The sequence below is a fragment of the Diabrotica undecimpunctata genome, chromosome 4 (assembly GCF_040954645.1).
Source record: "Diabrotica undecimpunctata isolate CICGRU chromosome 4, icDiaUnde3, whole genome shotgun sequence".
In the NCBI taxonomy this organism is placed as follows: Eukaryota; Metazoa; Arthropoda; class Insecta; order Coleoptera; family Chrysomelidae; genus Diabrotica; species Diabrotica undecimpunctata.
This window is the reverse complement of record NC_092806.1, coordinates 87,008,061-87,025,160: the sequence shown is the minus strand read 5'-3', so window position 1 is coordinate 87,025,160 and position 17,100 is coordinate 87,008,061. Positions and strand designations below refer to the sequence as shown.

Below are 17,100 nucleotides of genomic sequence, written 5' to 3'. Positions count from 1 at the left end.
ATGACTCAGTGGTGGCGTCAAATTTTAGACCTTACTTATCCAATGACGTCCATGTTTAGCGGTAAAGATTTTAATCATACGATAAAAAGTACCTTGTCCGACACGTACATAGAAGATTTGTGGTTGCCTTATTTTACTGTCACTACTGATATTACTTCATCTTGCATGAGGATCCATTCACACGGTGAGTCATTTGTTTCTATTTCTGATAAAAAAGTGCTATATATATATATATATATATATATATATATATATATATATATATATATATATATCTATTGACGGTCGTACTCCTTTTCTCGATATATATATATATATATATATATATATATATATATATATATCGAGAAAAGGAGTACGACCGTCAATCCAATATAAATTAAGGAACACTCGAGGAGTGGTGGGTTTTTCGGTCAAAGTGGAGAAATAAAAGACAAAGAAGGTGGCTACTTCATCTATTTATTGAAGACGTTTCGCTTTCTAATCAGAAAGCATCATCAGTTCATCTAAAAAGAACAATATGAAAAATCAAACATCCATAGAAAAGTGTATTACATGTGTGTTACCTTAAAGAGACATGTAGCAGTCAATGATATTAAATGTGTGAAAAAGCTTACGACAATGGACATTTTGAGATCAAGTTGTATATACAAATAAATTAAAACTAGGTACAGTTTACAAATTAACAAACTGGACTGCATGGCATTTCACCGACAGCGACTGAGAAGCTTAAGAGTGGTAACTTCATTATATATTTTTTTTAAATATCTCTATAATTCAATTTTAACCTTCGTCTTACCGGGTGGGGTACAGCTGTACCCCAGATACACATTTTTTGTAATATTTTTAAAATTAGCGGCTGTTTTGTTTGGCTAATTTTATTTTGTGTCCATTAGGGTATTGCAAATAATATCCTATTCATAAAATCAGTAACGATGTTTCACATTAAAAACAAATAAATTATGATCGGATTGGGGTACATTCGTACCCCGCGTGGGAATCTGTGTCATCTGTATTATCGGTGGCTTTGCAAATTACTACGCGAATGTCGCAACTCTAAGAACAAAACATTGAACGAAATGCGATGGTTATAATACACGTATTTAGTTTCCCTGTCGCGTCGTAGCGGTAAGTACTAGTATATTTTTACTTCGATTTTGTTATAGTATAGTGTTGGCTTTTGCATCCGCCGTACTTTGAAAATGCCAAAAGGATTACCTAAAGCCGAATTAGAGCGACTTATGTTTACGGAGTCTGACAATGAATTGGAAGATAATATCATAGTGTTCTCTGAAGGCGAAGATAGTGAAATGGAGCCAGAAATCATTAAAAATTGTCTGAAGTCATTGAAGCCGATAATGAAAATGTTCAGCAAATTACAAACCAAGCAAACGTAAAAGAAGAGCCTGTCAATCCATCGTATATATATAAAGATGCTATGCATTGGTCAAAAATACCTTATCCTCAGACACGAAGAATTGTAAAAAATATTTTGAAGAAACAAGCAGGTCTAGAAACTATACGTAGTGAGTATAGTTAGAATTTACGACTAGAATTAAAGCATTTTCGTTGTTTTTCTCAGATGATCATTTAGGAATCATAGAACTTCAAACAAATAATAGAGCCGAACAGGTAAATATCTTCATTTGATAATAACTATTTATCAAATTGCATCTTACAAATCATCAAATTCGAATTTTTTGTAATATGTTTCAGTTATTTTATTCTTATTGTTGATAGGTAATAGGACATAAACGGATTGTAATGTCATGGGTAATTTTTTTTAGATAATAAACAAATTGAACGAAACAAATCCAAATAAACCAGCACGTACTTGCAGCTAACTGATCATATAGAGATTCGCGCTTATTTAGGACTTCTGCTTATTCAAGGAGCACTTCAAGCTACAAAAGAGCCCCAAAAAATGTTGTCATGTGTTGAGCAAGTATGTCACGTAATAGATTTGGGTTGCTTATAGCATCTATTCGTTTCAATGACTATTCTACCAGAGCTGAGCGTAAAGCGCATGATAAACTCGCACCTATTAGAGAGGTGTTCGATACTTTTGTGAAAAATTGTACTATGGCATATTCACCTGGGCCGCATCTTATCAAGATGAAAATTAGTTTCATTCCGAGGGCGATGCCCTTTTCGTGTGTACATGAAAAGCAAGCCTGATAATATGGCTTAAAGATTTGGGCGATGGCAGACAGCGAAAATGCTTACAGTATGAATTTACAAGTTTATCTGGAAAAAAGAATAACGCACCCGAAAAAAATCAAGGTGAAAGAGTTGTCCTTGGCTTTATTGAGCCACTTGGTTTTGGGTATGGCATAACTACAGATAATTTTTTTACAAGCTTACCACTGGCCGAAAAACTATCAAAAAAAGAACTAAGCCGATGTGGTACTCTGCGTAAAAATAAAGCATGTATTTCCAACGAGTTGCTACTCAAATCATTCAAGCTTGTTCATTCTAGTTTGTTTGCTTTTTCGAAAGACCATACTATGGTTTCTTATGTTACCAGCAAAGGCAAATTGGTTATTTATTATTCACTGAACATCATGATGATGCTATTGCCGATGAAACATTAAATAACACGCCAGATATTATACTGCACTATAATCATACACAAGGTGCAGTAGATACCACAGATAAGATGGTAAAGCAATACTCTGCTCGTAGGATATGCAACCGATGGCCAAAAGCAGGGTTTGGCCAAATATTGAATATTTCTGGCCTGAACGCTTACATCTTATGGTGTATCAAGTACCCAGATTCATCTAGAGAAAAAGATGATAGACGTAATTTTTTACTAAATCTAGGAGAAAATATTAAGTTTAAGTAAGACGTTGAAGCAGTACATGCAAGATGTCGTTCCAGAGTTGGCGTTGGTGAAGATGCAAATGGAAGCAGCCTGTGAATGATCTTCAAGTGGACGTTGCTACTTATGTAGTCGAAATAAAGATCGTAAATCAAGGCAATTTTGTAAGCAGTGTAAAAATTTTTCATGTGCAGAACACCATATCAAGGAAGTAATTTGCATCCGATGCCAAGAAACTTCAGACTAGTTTTCGGTCCTAAGATTTATTTTTTATTCCTACAGTTAATTTAATTAATGATGAAAATTATTTTTTTGTTCGATATACCCTTTGATGTAATAAAAATGTATTAAGTTAAGATTTTATTTTATTTTCTTATAATAAAAATTAAATATACGCATTTTTTTCTCTGGGGTACAAATGGAACCCACATGGGACTCCACGTAATTTTACCGACGTGGGAAGACGAAGGTTAATAATGTTACCTAAAGTTAAAATCAAATTTAACTAATAATATACTGTTGGAAGTGCATCGTATGATCTTTTTGGTACTCTGTAATTTAATGTTTTTTTACTAGTTTTTTCACATATTTTTTATATACATGTACCATTACCACATGTCTTTTGCTGTGCTAAGTTTAGTTAATTTGTAAACTGTATTCAGTTCCAATTAATTGTCTATACAACATAATATTATAATGTCCATTATCATAAGCTTCTTTACACATTTAATATCTTTAATGACTGCTACATATCTTTTTAAGATGAACTGATGATGCTTTCTGATTAGGAAGCGAAACGTCTTCAATAAATAGATGAAGTAGCCACCTTCTTTGTCTTTTATTTCTCCACTTTGACCGAAAAACCCACCACTCTTCTTCGAGTGTTCCTTAATTTATATGTATATATTTATATATATATACATATATATATATATATATATATATATATAAATATATATATATATATATATATATATATATATATATAAATACGTAGGATTATCAGGTAAAATGGTCTCTAATAAAAATCTTTGTTTTTTCTATGTGTATAAAATAAGTGTTTTTTAAAATGTATTTGTACGCCTTTTTTGTAATGTTAAAATTGTTTTACAGTGTACTCCTGATAAAGCTGTAAATAAATAAAGTAGAAACCCTCAATTCAGAAGAGTGATATCATAGTTTTAAACGCGGAATATCCTCAAATTTAAATGTACACAGCGGCCATCGAAAACTGCCTGTTTTCTCGATTGCAATTTGCGTTTCCTCATAAGAAATTACAGAATATATAAAGTAGTATATTTATTTGTGCTTCTCTATAGAAAAACTGACCAGGAGTTGTCGTAGAGTGTAGCCAAATCTTGTTCACAAGTAGTAATTATGGTCATACAAAACCTGTATTCTTCCACGCAGCGATTATTACCGTCATAAAAATACCAAAAAACATGATTTTTTCAATAGTAAAAATTAAGCACAAAATTGTAATAAAATAAATTTTATTTATATGTTCCGTTTCGTTACGTATTTAAATTTATAAAATAAAAATCGATATTTTAAAACATTATTTTTCAATCGTTTGGCAATGTTGGAATTAGCGAGGGAACTCGGTTTTACAATTCGGATCAGACATGCAGTAAAACTAGTTTTTATTATTTTTTGCCGAAGAACTGAACGAAGAAAACATTGGTGTTTCTAAATTGGGTAATAGTGCATGTGTTTTTATGAGTATATTTTATGTGATAAGTTTGTAAACTTATTGTTGTCAATACTGTTTTATCAATACTGTATTGTAGTATTGATAAAACGTGTTATTGATAATAAGAGTGTTATAAATTCTCGTTTTATAGTAAATATTTAGTTATATTCTTTGAAATTATTGTATATATAGTATATATCCTGTTTATTGAAATACAATGGACGAAAAAACCGAGTTGTTCCAAGAGAAGACAGCAAAATTCTGATGTTGATTCAAGAATGAAAAGCCGCAAAAGAGACGGAAAATGTTAACGTCCGAAGAGAAGGTAATGATACGAAACGTTTATGAAGGAATTGTCGGCAGAAAAATGGCATTAAACGTTAGCCAAGCGGTCGACATTTGTAGCAGTTTAACAAAAGTATCCGTTAGCTGTATTTATCGTGTACTTAAAAATACATCGGAAAAGCAAGAAAAAGGTAAAACTAGAGGTAGGAAAAGCATTGTTTTGGATGACGAGACAAGGAATATTATACGTCGAAAAATTCATTCATTTTATTTTCGGAGTGAAATTCCAACACTGAAAAAAATTTCTCAAGAGCTCGAAAATGATGACTCTTTACCCAAGATATCTCGTAGGGTCTAATCAGGACCATGCACGAAATGAACTTTCGATACGTAAAACGCAACAGAAAAAGTATGCTATTAGAAAAAAATGAAATTATTCTGTGGAGAAGAAAATATTTAGAAGAAATACGAAAAATTCGCAGCACTGGATGCAAAATATATTATTTGGATGAAACCTGGATTAACCAGGTTGGAAAAGGTCATACAGTTGGAAAAGTTTGGCCAGATTTAAATGTCAAAAGTAAACGCGAAGCATTTATAGAAGGCTGATATACAGGATTAAAAGCTCCATCAGGAAAGGGACGGCGTTTAATCATCACCCATATAGGAAGTGATACAGGGTTTCTTGATGATGGTTTTCTTCAATTTGAGTCGAAAAAAACAGGTGATTATTAAAGAAATTGAAAGGGAGGATTCAACAATGGCTTACAGAAAAGGGGATTGCATACGAAGAATCAATGCTCAAAATTTAGCTCCTTGACATTGCACGGTTAAGGAAAATTGAATATCTAAATATGCTGTAGATGAAACTGCAAAAGATTATGGTGTCAAGTTTCTGCGTCTACCACCTTATCATTGCGAACTTAATCCCATTGAACTTATCTGGGAGCAAGTGAAAGGAGAAGTAGCACGCAATAACAAAACGTTCAAATTAAACGAAATTAAGAAACTTTTGATTCAAGCAATCCTCCATGTAACTCCAGAGAAATGGGCTAAATGTATAGGCCACATAATTAAAGAAGAACATCGTATGTGGGAACTTGACACTTATATAAAAGTTTTACTAGAGCCAATTATAATTACACCAGGTGGTGAAGATAATGACAGCAATAGCAGCACTGCATCTTCAGGTTTAGACAGCGAATAATATTTTCTAATAGTTTAATAAGAACATCAGCATAAAAAAAACCAAAAACAAAAAAAAAAACGAGAAGAACATAGTAAGTGTGTATAGTGTTTGTGTTTAAACACATCAAACATTATTTTTATTTTGGTTGTATAGAATTTTATTTTGTTTTATAGGATTTTATTTTGTTTTGTTTTATACTGTTAAGTGTTTTGTTCATTTTATTTAATAAGACAATATGGCTCTTGGCGAACACCATTTAAAAAAGTATCGCGCCACAAGGCATACCTCTGGGTGGTGTGGAAACTGTCTTAAAATTTGTTTTAAAAAAATTTCATTGTGTAACTCTTTAAGGACGGGTCACGTCAAAAGACGTTTTAGCGTAACTTCCGCGACAGCCGGTTGGTATAGTAAACTTTCTGCAAAATTACTTCTTTTTATAGCTTTTTGTTTGTGGCATTCTGTATTTTTAGGGGAATGTAGGGAACGAGCCACAAAATATTTTATTCATATGTTTATTTATTGACGTTTCGATCTCTATATCCAGAGACCGTTTTCAATTATACAAATGATAGTACTATTTATTTTCTATGGCTTTCGCTTGTCGTTCTGTATTTCTGTATAAAGAGACCGTTTTCAAACATACAAATGACAGATATATTTATTTTTCTATAGCTGCTTGTTTGTGGCATTCTGTATTTTTAGGGAGAAGGTTGGAGATAAGCCACAATATATCTATTTACATGTTTAATACATTGACGTTTTCGATCTCTATTCCGTTTTTAAAGATAGAAAAAAAAATAAACAATATAAGATTATAAAAATATATAATAAACAAATAAAATAAATATAACTATCATTTATATCTTTGAAAGCGGTCTTTGGATATAGAGATCGAAACGTCAGTAAAAACTTGTAAATAAATATATTGTGGCCTATTTCGAACATAATATTTGAAAAATAAAATATAATTAACGTTAAATAAAAGTAAGTGTACGTCACTGGATTTCCAAACAGCTTTCCGCATTTCTGGGGCTTTAAACGATGACTCACTCTCTCAAATAGTGAAATTATACAAATATTTAGTTTCTTAGAAAAAACATTTTATTAGAGACCACTTTACCTGATAATTCCTACGTATTTATAAATTATTTTTTAGTTGAAATAATCACTTGTAATATATATATATATATATATATATATATATATATATATAACTGTTTTGGATGGGTTGGAGTCAATAATAGGGCTATTGGTTAACTATTTTTTTATTCTCGAGCTTTCAATTGTGTTTACAATTATTATCAAGAGCTAAAAAAGACAAAATACTTACAAGGTTGAACTAAAAAGAAAAACATTTTTTTTATTAACTTACCAAATAAAAATTAGTTTTGTAAGTAAAAATCACTGCTTACATGTTCAAAATATTTAATATAAAAATGTTTTGATCTAACAAATGTTTCTCCGAAAATTTTTATAATTTTGAAAACATTTTTTTTAATATAAAAATAATTGAATTTATAAATAAGTTCAAATAGCAACCAATTACAAATAGCCTCAATGTCATAAATGCCAACATAAATTTTTTTTTTTTTTTTTTTTTTTATTTTTGACAATTATATTGCCAAAAGTAAAATTATATATATATATATATATATATATATATATATATATATATACATATACATATAACCTAACTTGTTTAATTTTTTTCTTAACACGCATTTAAAGTAAATGATCTAATTTAATATACGTTAATTTAAAATATCATTGCTGTGACAAACACAGTGTAATCGTAGTTGCCAAATTTCAGTAAGTACTTCAGTATATTATTATTATACATTCAGGTGTATTAAAATGGCTTCATACATTTTTTATGTACAGAACAATTTTGATAACTGTTAAAACCTAAATGATCTGACGACGCCCCTGACGTCTTTTGCAAAATTTGGTCTTGGCGACAGTTTGTTGCGAACATAAGAAAATCGGCTACGGCTGATCGTGAAGAGATCTGGCTGAAACAACCCTCCTGATGGAAAAGACATTCTGTTCAAAACGTCGAACTAACAACATCTGTTACCAATAATATATACTTGTAACATTTATTTTCATTTCATTATTACAAACAATTCAGTTTTTATATTTTTACAATTACATTTACATAGAAGTATTAAACAGTTTCATTTACGGTCTTTAGTTCTCTACTAAAACCACGGAATTCCTAATAACATTAACCAACAAGTAACTGGAAGAATTCACGATTTCCGCTTTTTTTCGATGTTTTTTTTTCATGTCTCAAAGTTATTCAATTTTGATGAAACTTGATGAAAATTTACTTTGATATGTTCTTAATTATCACAAATTTTTTAGAATAAAAGATCAAAAAGTTTCCAACATCTTCGTGTTTTTTCACTCCCCATTTCAACACCCATTTTTCCAAAGAAAAATGGTATTTTTTTACTTCTTCTATTGCTCATTTTTTTCGCATCATCTACTTTTTGATGAAATAAAGAATATAGAAAAACTAAGAAATTATATTTCAAAGTTGTATTTAAGTTTAATTTTACTTAAGTTTAAAAATTTTATTTTCACATTGTTTACTAAAAAATTAATAATATTGAAGATAACTTCACAAGTGGTTTCACAGCTGCAACTGTTTTTTATAAATCCTCTGTGATGACGGACTCGTCTGTATAATATGGCATGAGTACGTCTGTGCCATTGCTAATGATTTTTCTCTCCATCCCCACTTGGTAGCACTATAGCACAAATTTTATTACGTCACGTTTTTATATAAAAATATGGTCCAGTAGTAGGTGGTAACTTTTCTAGTTTGATTTGATGTTTAAGAAATGTATTGATTTTGTCTTTAACATATTTAATTTCAATGATTAATATTACAGCAGGTATTTGGCATTACAATGAGATCTTGTATATCACGAATTCTATGCAATTTGGTGTCAGATTGTCTTGATAAATTAGAATATCACGTTCCATTTGTTAAAGGATATCCAAATAAAATCAATTCTACTTTACAAAGTCTTCTTTTTCATCTTTATAAGCAATTCTTCTTGTTTATTGGCGGATTAATACCTCTATGGAAGGTTGTCATTCCATTTTTTGCGCGGTCGTCCGATACTTCTGCCGATTGGTGACTTATCTCTTGCTATTTTGACGACACGGGTCTCCTCCATTCTGCTTATGTGGTTATTCCATTCTTTTTTTGTATTTTGTGTCCATTCATTTATACACTGTACATTTTCTTCTAATGTCTTCACTTCTCTTTCGACCTCTCAGCGTATTTCCTGTAATTCTTCTCAGTACTCACATCTATGCAGTTTCCAGCAGCCTTTGCGTTGTGGCTGTCTCGGATCTTTCTTCTGAGGCATATGTCATTATTAGTCTTACACTGGCTTTATAAATTCTTGACTTCATCTTAGTGTTAATGTGTCTGTTTCGCCATATAGTGTTATTAAGGCATCTTGCCAGTCTATTTGCTTTTTGTACTTGATCTCTCACTTCTTTGTCTAGGTCTCCATAGCTAGACAGTGTAATTCCCAGGTATTTTATTTTCATTACTTGTTCAATACTGATGCCATCAATTTCTATTTTACATCTAGTTGGTTCTTTTCTAACTACTATTGTTTTAGTTTTCTGAGATGAGATTGTCATATTAAATTCTTTTGCTCTTTTGCAGACTATCTTCATCTTGAGCTATCAATATTGCGTCTTCTGCGTAACAGAGTATTTTTATTTCTTTGTTTCCCATTCTCGATCCTCTTCCTTTGTTAACGCTTTTGATGATTTCATCTATGGTCAAATTGAAGAGCATGGGACTCAATGAATCCCTTTGTCTTATTCCGCTGCCTATTTCTATGGTTCTGTAAGTTGTTCGCCTATTCGGACTTCCATTTTGTTGTTTTGGTAGATGTTTTCAATAGTTTTTATAATATTTAGGGGAACTTCTCTGTTATACAGAAGATGGATTACATCTTTGAGTCTTACTCTGTCAAACGCTTTCTTTAGTTCAATCAGACACAGAAATGCTGGTCTATTATACTCTAGTGATTTCTCAGTAATTTGGTTTATAACGAATATTGCACCTGTACACGATCTTCCACTACGACAACCCTGTTGTTCATCTGCTAAACTTATCCTCTGATTTATTAGCACTTGTAAAATTTTAGTTGTAAGTTCTACCGTAGTATTTAACAAGTTTATACCTCTGTAGTTTTCTGGCTGTTTTTTATCTTTTTTTTTAATAGTAAAATTAGTTCGCTCGTTATTCAGGTTTTCAAGTATTTTTCGAACTTCCTGTACTATTTATATTAAGTTCTTCATTTGTGGTAATTTCTGGTGTTTCCGGTTCTAGCGTAGTTTGTTCTTCATGTGCATAGAGCTTTTTTAGATAGTCAAGCCACGTATCCTTTTCATGTATTTTGGTTATTAGTTTCTTTACTTCCGTTCTTTGACCTCTTATGAAGCGCCATATTTCCTTTTGCAGACCGTAAAACTAATGTTCCATTTCTTTCGAAAAGCGTTCCCAGTGATCATTTTTACAAGTGCATGTGGTTCGTTTCTAATTGTCTTGTAATTATGGTATGCCTCTTGTGTTTTGGTTGACATGTATTTCAGATAAGCTTTTTTCTTTTCTTTACATTTTTCCTTCACTTCTGTACAAAACCATGGAGTTCTTCGCCTTGGGAACGATTTATTTTTATTTATATTTCTTTCACCAAGAACTTCCTAGGCCGCGGCTAAGATATTAGACTTAATTTTTGCACAGCTTTCTTTGACTCCACCACTTTCTGTGATATATGTGTTTCTGCTTTTTTCGGTTATTCTTTTTTGGAATAGGTATCTTGTGGAGTCATCCTGTGAGCTTTCGATTTTTATCTTTGTGGTGTATTTTGTTATGTTAGTGCTCTTAAATCCAAGATTGGAGAGGCCTGTAACTCTAATTACAAAGTCTCAATAGTTAAAATGAACATCTACAATTCATTGGCGAGGAAGAGGTAAGTAAAACTTTGCCATTCCTTGACATATTTGACATGGTAAAGAAAGCTAATGTTTAGCAATCAGTACATATGTTATTATTCTTGCCATTCGAACAAAATGAACTATAATTTGATAACAACATTGAAAAATCGTGTTAATAGGTTTTCCCATCCACAGTTTGTACTAAAAATTTACTTACTTTACGTAATTTTATTTGAAAATTCATACCTATTGACGTTGGTAAACAACCTCTTATTTAATCTTCCTTCTTTGCACATCTCGAATACAGTCAACTACCTATCAGCTTCTCAATTTTCATACTATTACAAGCAATCCTACAACAAATCTTTATTACTCTTTTCCATTTATACCTAATCTCACTCCTAAAATTAAAAGGATTTTGGACTCCCTAACTATTGAGATAATTAGATTTCTTGTAACAAGTACAGGAAAAAAGTTAAAAGGTCATGTAAACTGGCATCGATATATAGGTGCCACTTTGCAAGACGATGCCAAATTGATATTAAACGGATAATGTATCATGGATACACTATGGATGCCAAAATGACAGCAGAATGAATATACCTATATATATATATATAATATATATATATATATATATATATATATATATATATATATATATATATATATATATATATATATATATATATATATATATATATTCTCTCGTTATAACCAAATTTGCCTCGCTATAGAGGGTTATAGTTCAATAGAAATTTCACGGGACATCTAATGTACCTCGTTATAGGCGAAACCTCGTAAAAGTCGTGTTCGTTATTAAAAAGGGAAATGAGTTATCTTAAAACGAGGGTAGCTTTCCATTAACCAATTAATGTTCGCAGATGAAATAGTTTTAATAAAACAAACATAGAAGAACTAAAATCCACCGAACTAAATGAAGTATCAAAAGAGATACGACTGCAAATAAATCTAACTAAAACCAAAATAATAAGTTAAAATAATATCATCATTGACTACAAAACGATAGAAAATATCAAACACAATAAATATCCATCTAATCATGCTGAACCTGAATTTACATTTCTTCTACCAATCTAGTTTGAGTGCGGAAACGCGCATTTGTGATTATTTAGATGTACAAGTGTACGGATGTGGTTGTTTGTGAATTTGTGTATATGTTGAACATGTGTAAGTGTATGAACATGTCTATGTTTGTCGGTGAGATGTATGTTTGTACTTTTTGGTCGTCGTTGAGCATTTTGTGGGCATGTAAATGTGTATATTGTGGTGCAAATTATAAGAGATGAGAATACAGAAGTTTATAACTCTCAACACAGGTAGAGAACGTTATCGAATAATTTGTGTCTACTTACCATTAATATTTGATTGCTGTATTCATCAAATTCCATACTAAACTCTTTTATAATATTAGGACGGCACGAAAGGGTCAAAATTTATACATCGCTGGCACAATCCTTTTTTTTGTGTATTTTATAATACCTTGAAAGTTTATTAATATGTTATTCAATTTTTTGTAACCTAAGTCTAGAGCTAACCTAATACTTATTAAAATACTCTAAATTTAATCAAAGAGAACACAGAATGCAATCAACAATCTATTTATATATATAAATATATATATATATATATATATATATATAATATCGGTTTAAATCGAATGGTAGATCATTAATTATAAGATAAGACATCGCAATTAGAATGTTATTTTCATTTTTCCATATACCAATATACCATATTATAATAACTTATTAAATGATTTTACACTCTGTAAGTATATGTGTATCTCTGTCTTCTAATTACCCCTTTGGTGTATAAAAAAAGTTTACATTATTGTCAGAGATAGTTCTAGCTAGACACTGTAGAATGAGGCCTAAAAAATATCTGAAATATTCATATACTTGTATAAGTACATATACGAGTACTTATGTAAAATAATTTATTTAAAACGAATGCCATCAAAATAATACTTTTTCATTAATTTATATTTTTATTACTGATTAAGTAAGTATATTTTTATTTAAAACAGAAATTATTTCTGTACGAAATAAATTAAAATGAACTAAAATTTACTTCAATTACAAAGAGAGCGGGTGTTTTTTTAAACATGCTTCTGTGTACCCAAGTTACCTTGATTAACTGCCGTTCGCTGTTCCTTCATCGTCTTCTTCGGTTTTATAAGTAATTTTGCTTGTTCATTGGCGGGTTGTTACTGCAGTTTGTAGTTAAAAAAATAAATTAAATTAATACACCGAATTCCGAAAAACACTAAGTAAAAATTGAAAACCGCAATTATACAAAAGATATAAGAATTACTTAGTTTTTGCAATCGAGACAGAGTCATAAATCAAGTGCTCAAATAGAATAATAGCACGAGTTGCTCAAATAAAATACGTATTTTAATGGAGTCTGTTGCTAAAAATGTTGTAAATATAACAATTAGCTGTGCCCACCGATATTGAGTAAATATAACAATAACTGACGATATCCGATTTTTATTGACTCAAAAAGTGAGACTTAAATTTCATATAAGTATATATAAAACTTTACAAAAAATATATAGGTATAAAACATTATTAAAATTTTTGATTGATGATTTATATCACACCTTTCAATTTTGTTATCTCAGGTTTTACTCGTGCTTCAATATCTATACTTTACAGCTGATGGGTTAGGTCCAAAGAATAACGGAATAAAACAACATAATATGATGTGAAAATAATGTAATAAAATAAACTGATTAAAATACCTCCAAAAATTATTAGCATACAATGTTTATCAAACAAAATTCGTTCTACGTACGTGAACCTTCAATAATGCATGGATAATATAATACAACTACAATCTAAGATACAGCTTATTATTCTACATAAAGAAATCAAATACTATTCAGTGTCCTTCCTAATGCAATTTTGATATAACAATTGTACCAAGAAAAATTTGTATGAATTATCCAATTCTCTCCACAGCTCCGTGTCCCCTCTCAGAACAAATTTGATCTCCTTCGACTATCGACAACTTATTCACACGTTACTAATATGATATAATATTTTTTAACCCAAAATTCTCAAATTTAATATATTATGAATGTTTCTCCCGTTGAAACGCTTCCTCTGCCTTGAGTTGTCCAATTCCTTGTTCTATGCAAAATGAACTATCAGTTCTCAGCAGCCTCCTATGTAATGGGCAATATTAAACAAGATATTGCAATTTAGTGTCTTCAATGCTCTCCTTCGAATGCACGTACCTTTCCAATGATGCCAGCCTCTTTTCCTCTCGCCAAACTTAATCTCTCGATCCGAAATAAACAGCGATATGTAGAATACAAGTAGGAAAAGTTTACTTACAAATTTGTACCAGATCAGCTACCGTCGGACACAATTACTTCACCAACTCACAACTTATTCTTTATCACTTACTACCCTTGGATACCACCTCGAAAACCAACCATTCACTTTAAGAAACTGGAACTAACTGACTCTCTCATCTCCTCTATCCATTCATCCAACCTCTCATTATACACACCCATCACCACTTTCCAAATTCTCTGCCAATCAGAAATTTGCATACCACTCCCACATAAAATCAGAAATACCTACAAACTTTCCTAATTCATATTATTTCTACACGGACACTTAATTTCTACTGGGTATTTACATATTCCGAACAATCATTTATTTATTAACTATTTTTATTGTCCTTTTCATGGCGCAAATCCGGCTTACGGAAAACTTTATGGCTTATGGGGAAAACCCATCGTTAACTTCTATTCATTGTACCCGCACTATTTCACTTGTTATATTTATACAAAAGATTATTTATGACTAAGATTACCTTTGGTTAATTCCAGGCAGCTCGGGGTATTTTTTTATTTTCTATAATCTCTGAAATATTGATTTCATCATACATTTAATATTTTTACCCTTCAATTTTGAATACCACAACAATATATATATATATATATATATATATATATATATATATATATATATATATATATATATATATATATATATATATATATATATATATATATTTTTCAAATTATTTTTTCGACCGTACTGTTTTAAATATTGATTTATAGTATCAGCAATCGGTCAGGAAATAAAACTCTATTTGTTCAGTCTCAATATTTCGTCACGATTTTGTGACTTCTTCAGGAGAAAACTGTAAATTTATTAGAATAATTAATGATTATATGTAAACAAAATGAATATTTTAATACTTACAACTATAAGAATGAAAATTTAAATTTTTTTGACATATCTAAATAAATGACATATTTGTTTGATTTTATTAAGGAGTTATGGTAACCGCAATATGTTATAGAGTGAATTCCCGTTGTACAATTTTCAGCGAGTAGGTTAAAATAAACAATTATTACTATGACAGTATTATTCATTTTATAAAGTGGAAAGATGGAATTAATAGAATTGAGAAAGAATCAGGAACACGATAAATTGATCTATAAAATGTAATTGATGGTATGTAGTCAGTTACTGCAATACTGATATTTAGGAATGTAATAAAATTATAGGTACAGTTACTAGAGAATTACTAAGTTTGTGTTTAAAGGTTAAGATCTATCATATTATATATTGTTTAGTATGTTACAGTAGATATTACTTAAATGATTGGTGTCTGTTTTATAATTGATAGATTCAGGAGTTTTATTAATGTGTACCATTTCAAGGAAAAGCCGATTTTTATAATTATCAACTTGTTCCAAGATTTTTACATTATTAAAGTCAAAGTTATGTCCTGTCTTCAAGTGGTGGTCCACTAAGGCACAAGAGTTTTTTTGTATGTTACAGTCACTTTTGTGTTGAGTGACACGTTTTTTAAGCCACTGTTGACTTTGACCAATATAACAACTTTGACATTGACTGCAATTTATTTTATAAATTATATTACTCATTAATGAATTTGGAGTTTTAACTTTTATTTTTGAGAATAACCTTGAATTTAGAAGTGGATTGTATTTAATTAATTTAATGTTCGGAAATGTTTTGAAAAGTGGGACAATTTGGTCTGTTAAATTTTTTATGAAAGGTATTTTTTTATATGAAACTGGTTGTGGATTATTTATTAAAGCTCTATTGTAAAAGTTAGTGTTATAAATAAGTTTTTTTAATATATGTTTTGGGTAGCCATTGTTTAAAAACATTTCAAAAAGTTTCTTTAAATTGACATCTAGGAAACTCCGATCACAGATTGTCGTTACACGATTTTTCATAGATACAATTGTGTTAAATTTTTGACTTCTAGGATGATTAGAATAATAATTTATAAATCTGCCGGATGCAGTATCTTTTTGATACCAATCTAATATGATTTTGTTATCATTAGTTCTTATGACTTTGGTATCTAGAAAAGGTATACTATTTTCATTTTCATATTCGACAGTGAATTGAATATTTTGATGGAGTGAATTAAAGATCGTTTGTACTGTCTGAATATGGTTGAATGGTACCTACACTGCATATTATATCATCAACAAATTTATAAATAAATGCTAGTGAAAACGGCAATTTTGAGATTCCAAGGTCTAATAAATGGTCTAGGATAATTGTTGCTAAAATAGGACTAATAGGACTGTCCATTGGTGTTCCAAATATTTGTTTATAAAATTTATCACAAAAACAAAAATATGTGCTGTCAAATAAGAATGTTAATAATGACAGGAAATCTTTCTTAGATAATGACGTGAATTGTTCTATTTTAGACCATTTTTCTTGTATGATTTCAATGATTAACTTTATTGGGATGTTAGTAAACAATGACACTACATCTAATGATATCAAAACATAGTTATCTGGTAGCTGAATTCCATTTACAGCATTGACAAAAGAAAATGTATCTTTTGTATTGAAACTTGGCTCATTTTCAAATGTCTGTGTAAGTATATTTCCCAAGAATTTGGATAGGTTGTAAGTTGTGGAGTTTATAGTACTTACAATTGGACGTAGTGGTATATTTGCTTTATGTATTTTTGGTAGGCCATATAATTTGGGTATGTCAGAATTGTAAATTTTTAGTTCTTTAGCTTGTTGTTCTGTAAGCTTATTTTCGTTCTTAAAAGTTTTTATTAATTTATTATATGTAGTTTGG

At 30.2% G+C, this 17,100-nt stretch overlaps 1 protein-coding gene across 1 annotated transcript in view; it reads left to right on the top strand.

The window, feature by feature from the left end:
• The window catches only part of sws (patatin like phospholipase domain containing sws), a 1,321,526-nt gene that overhangs the window by 1,032,460 nt on the left and 271,966 nt on the right, over positions 1-17,100 (top strand). Inside the window, exon 17 of the mRNA XM_072529876.1 lies at positions 1-184. This exon is cut by the window's left edge and continues 3 nt beyond it. Within this exon, the coding sequence (XP_072385977.1) occupies positions 1-184 (184 nt within the window). The remainder of the gene's footprint in view (positions 185-17,100) is intronic.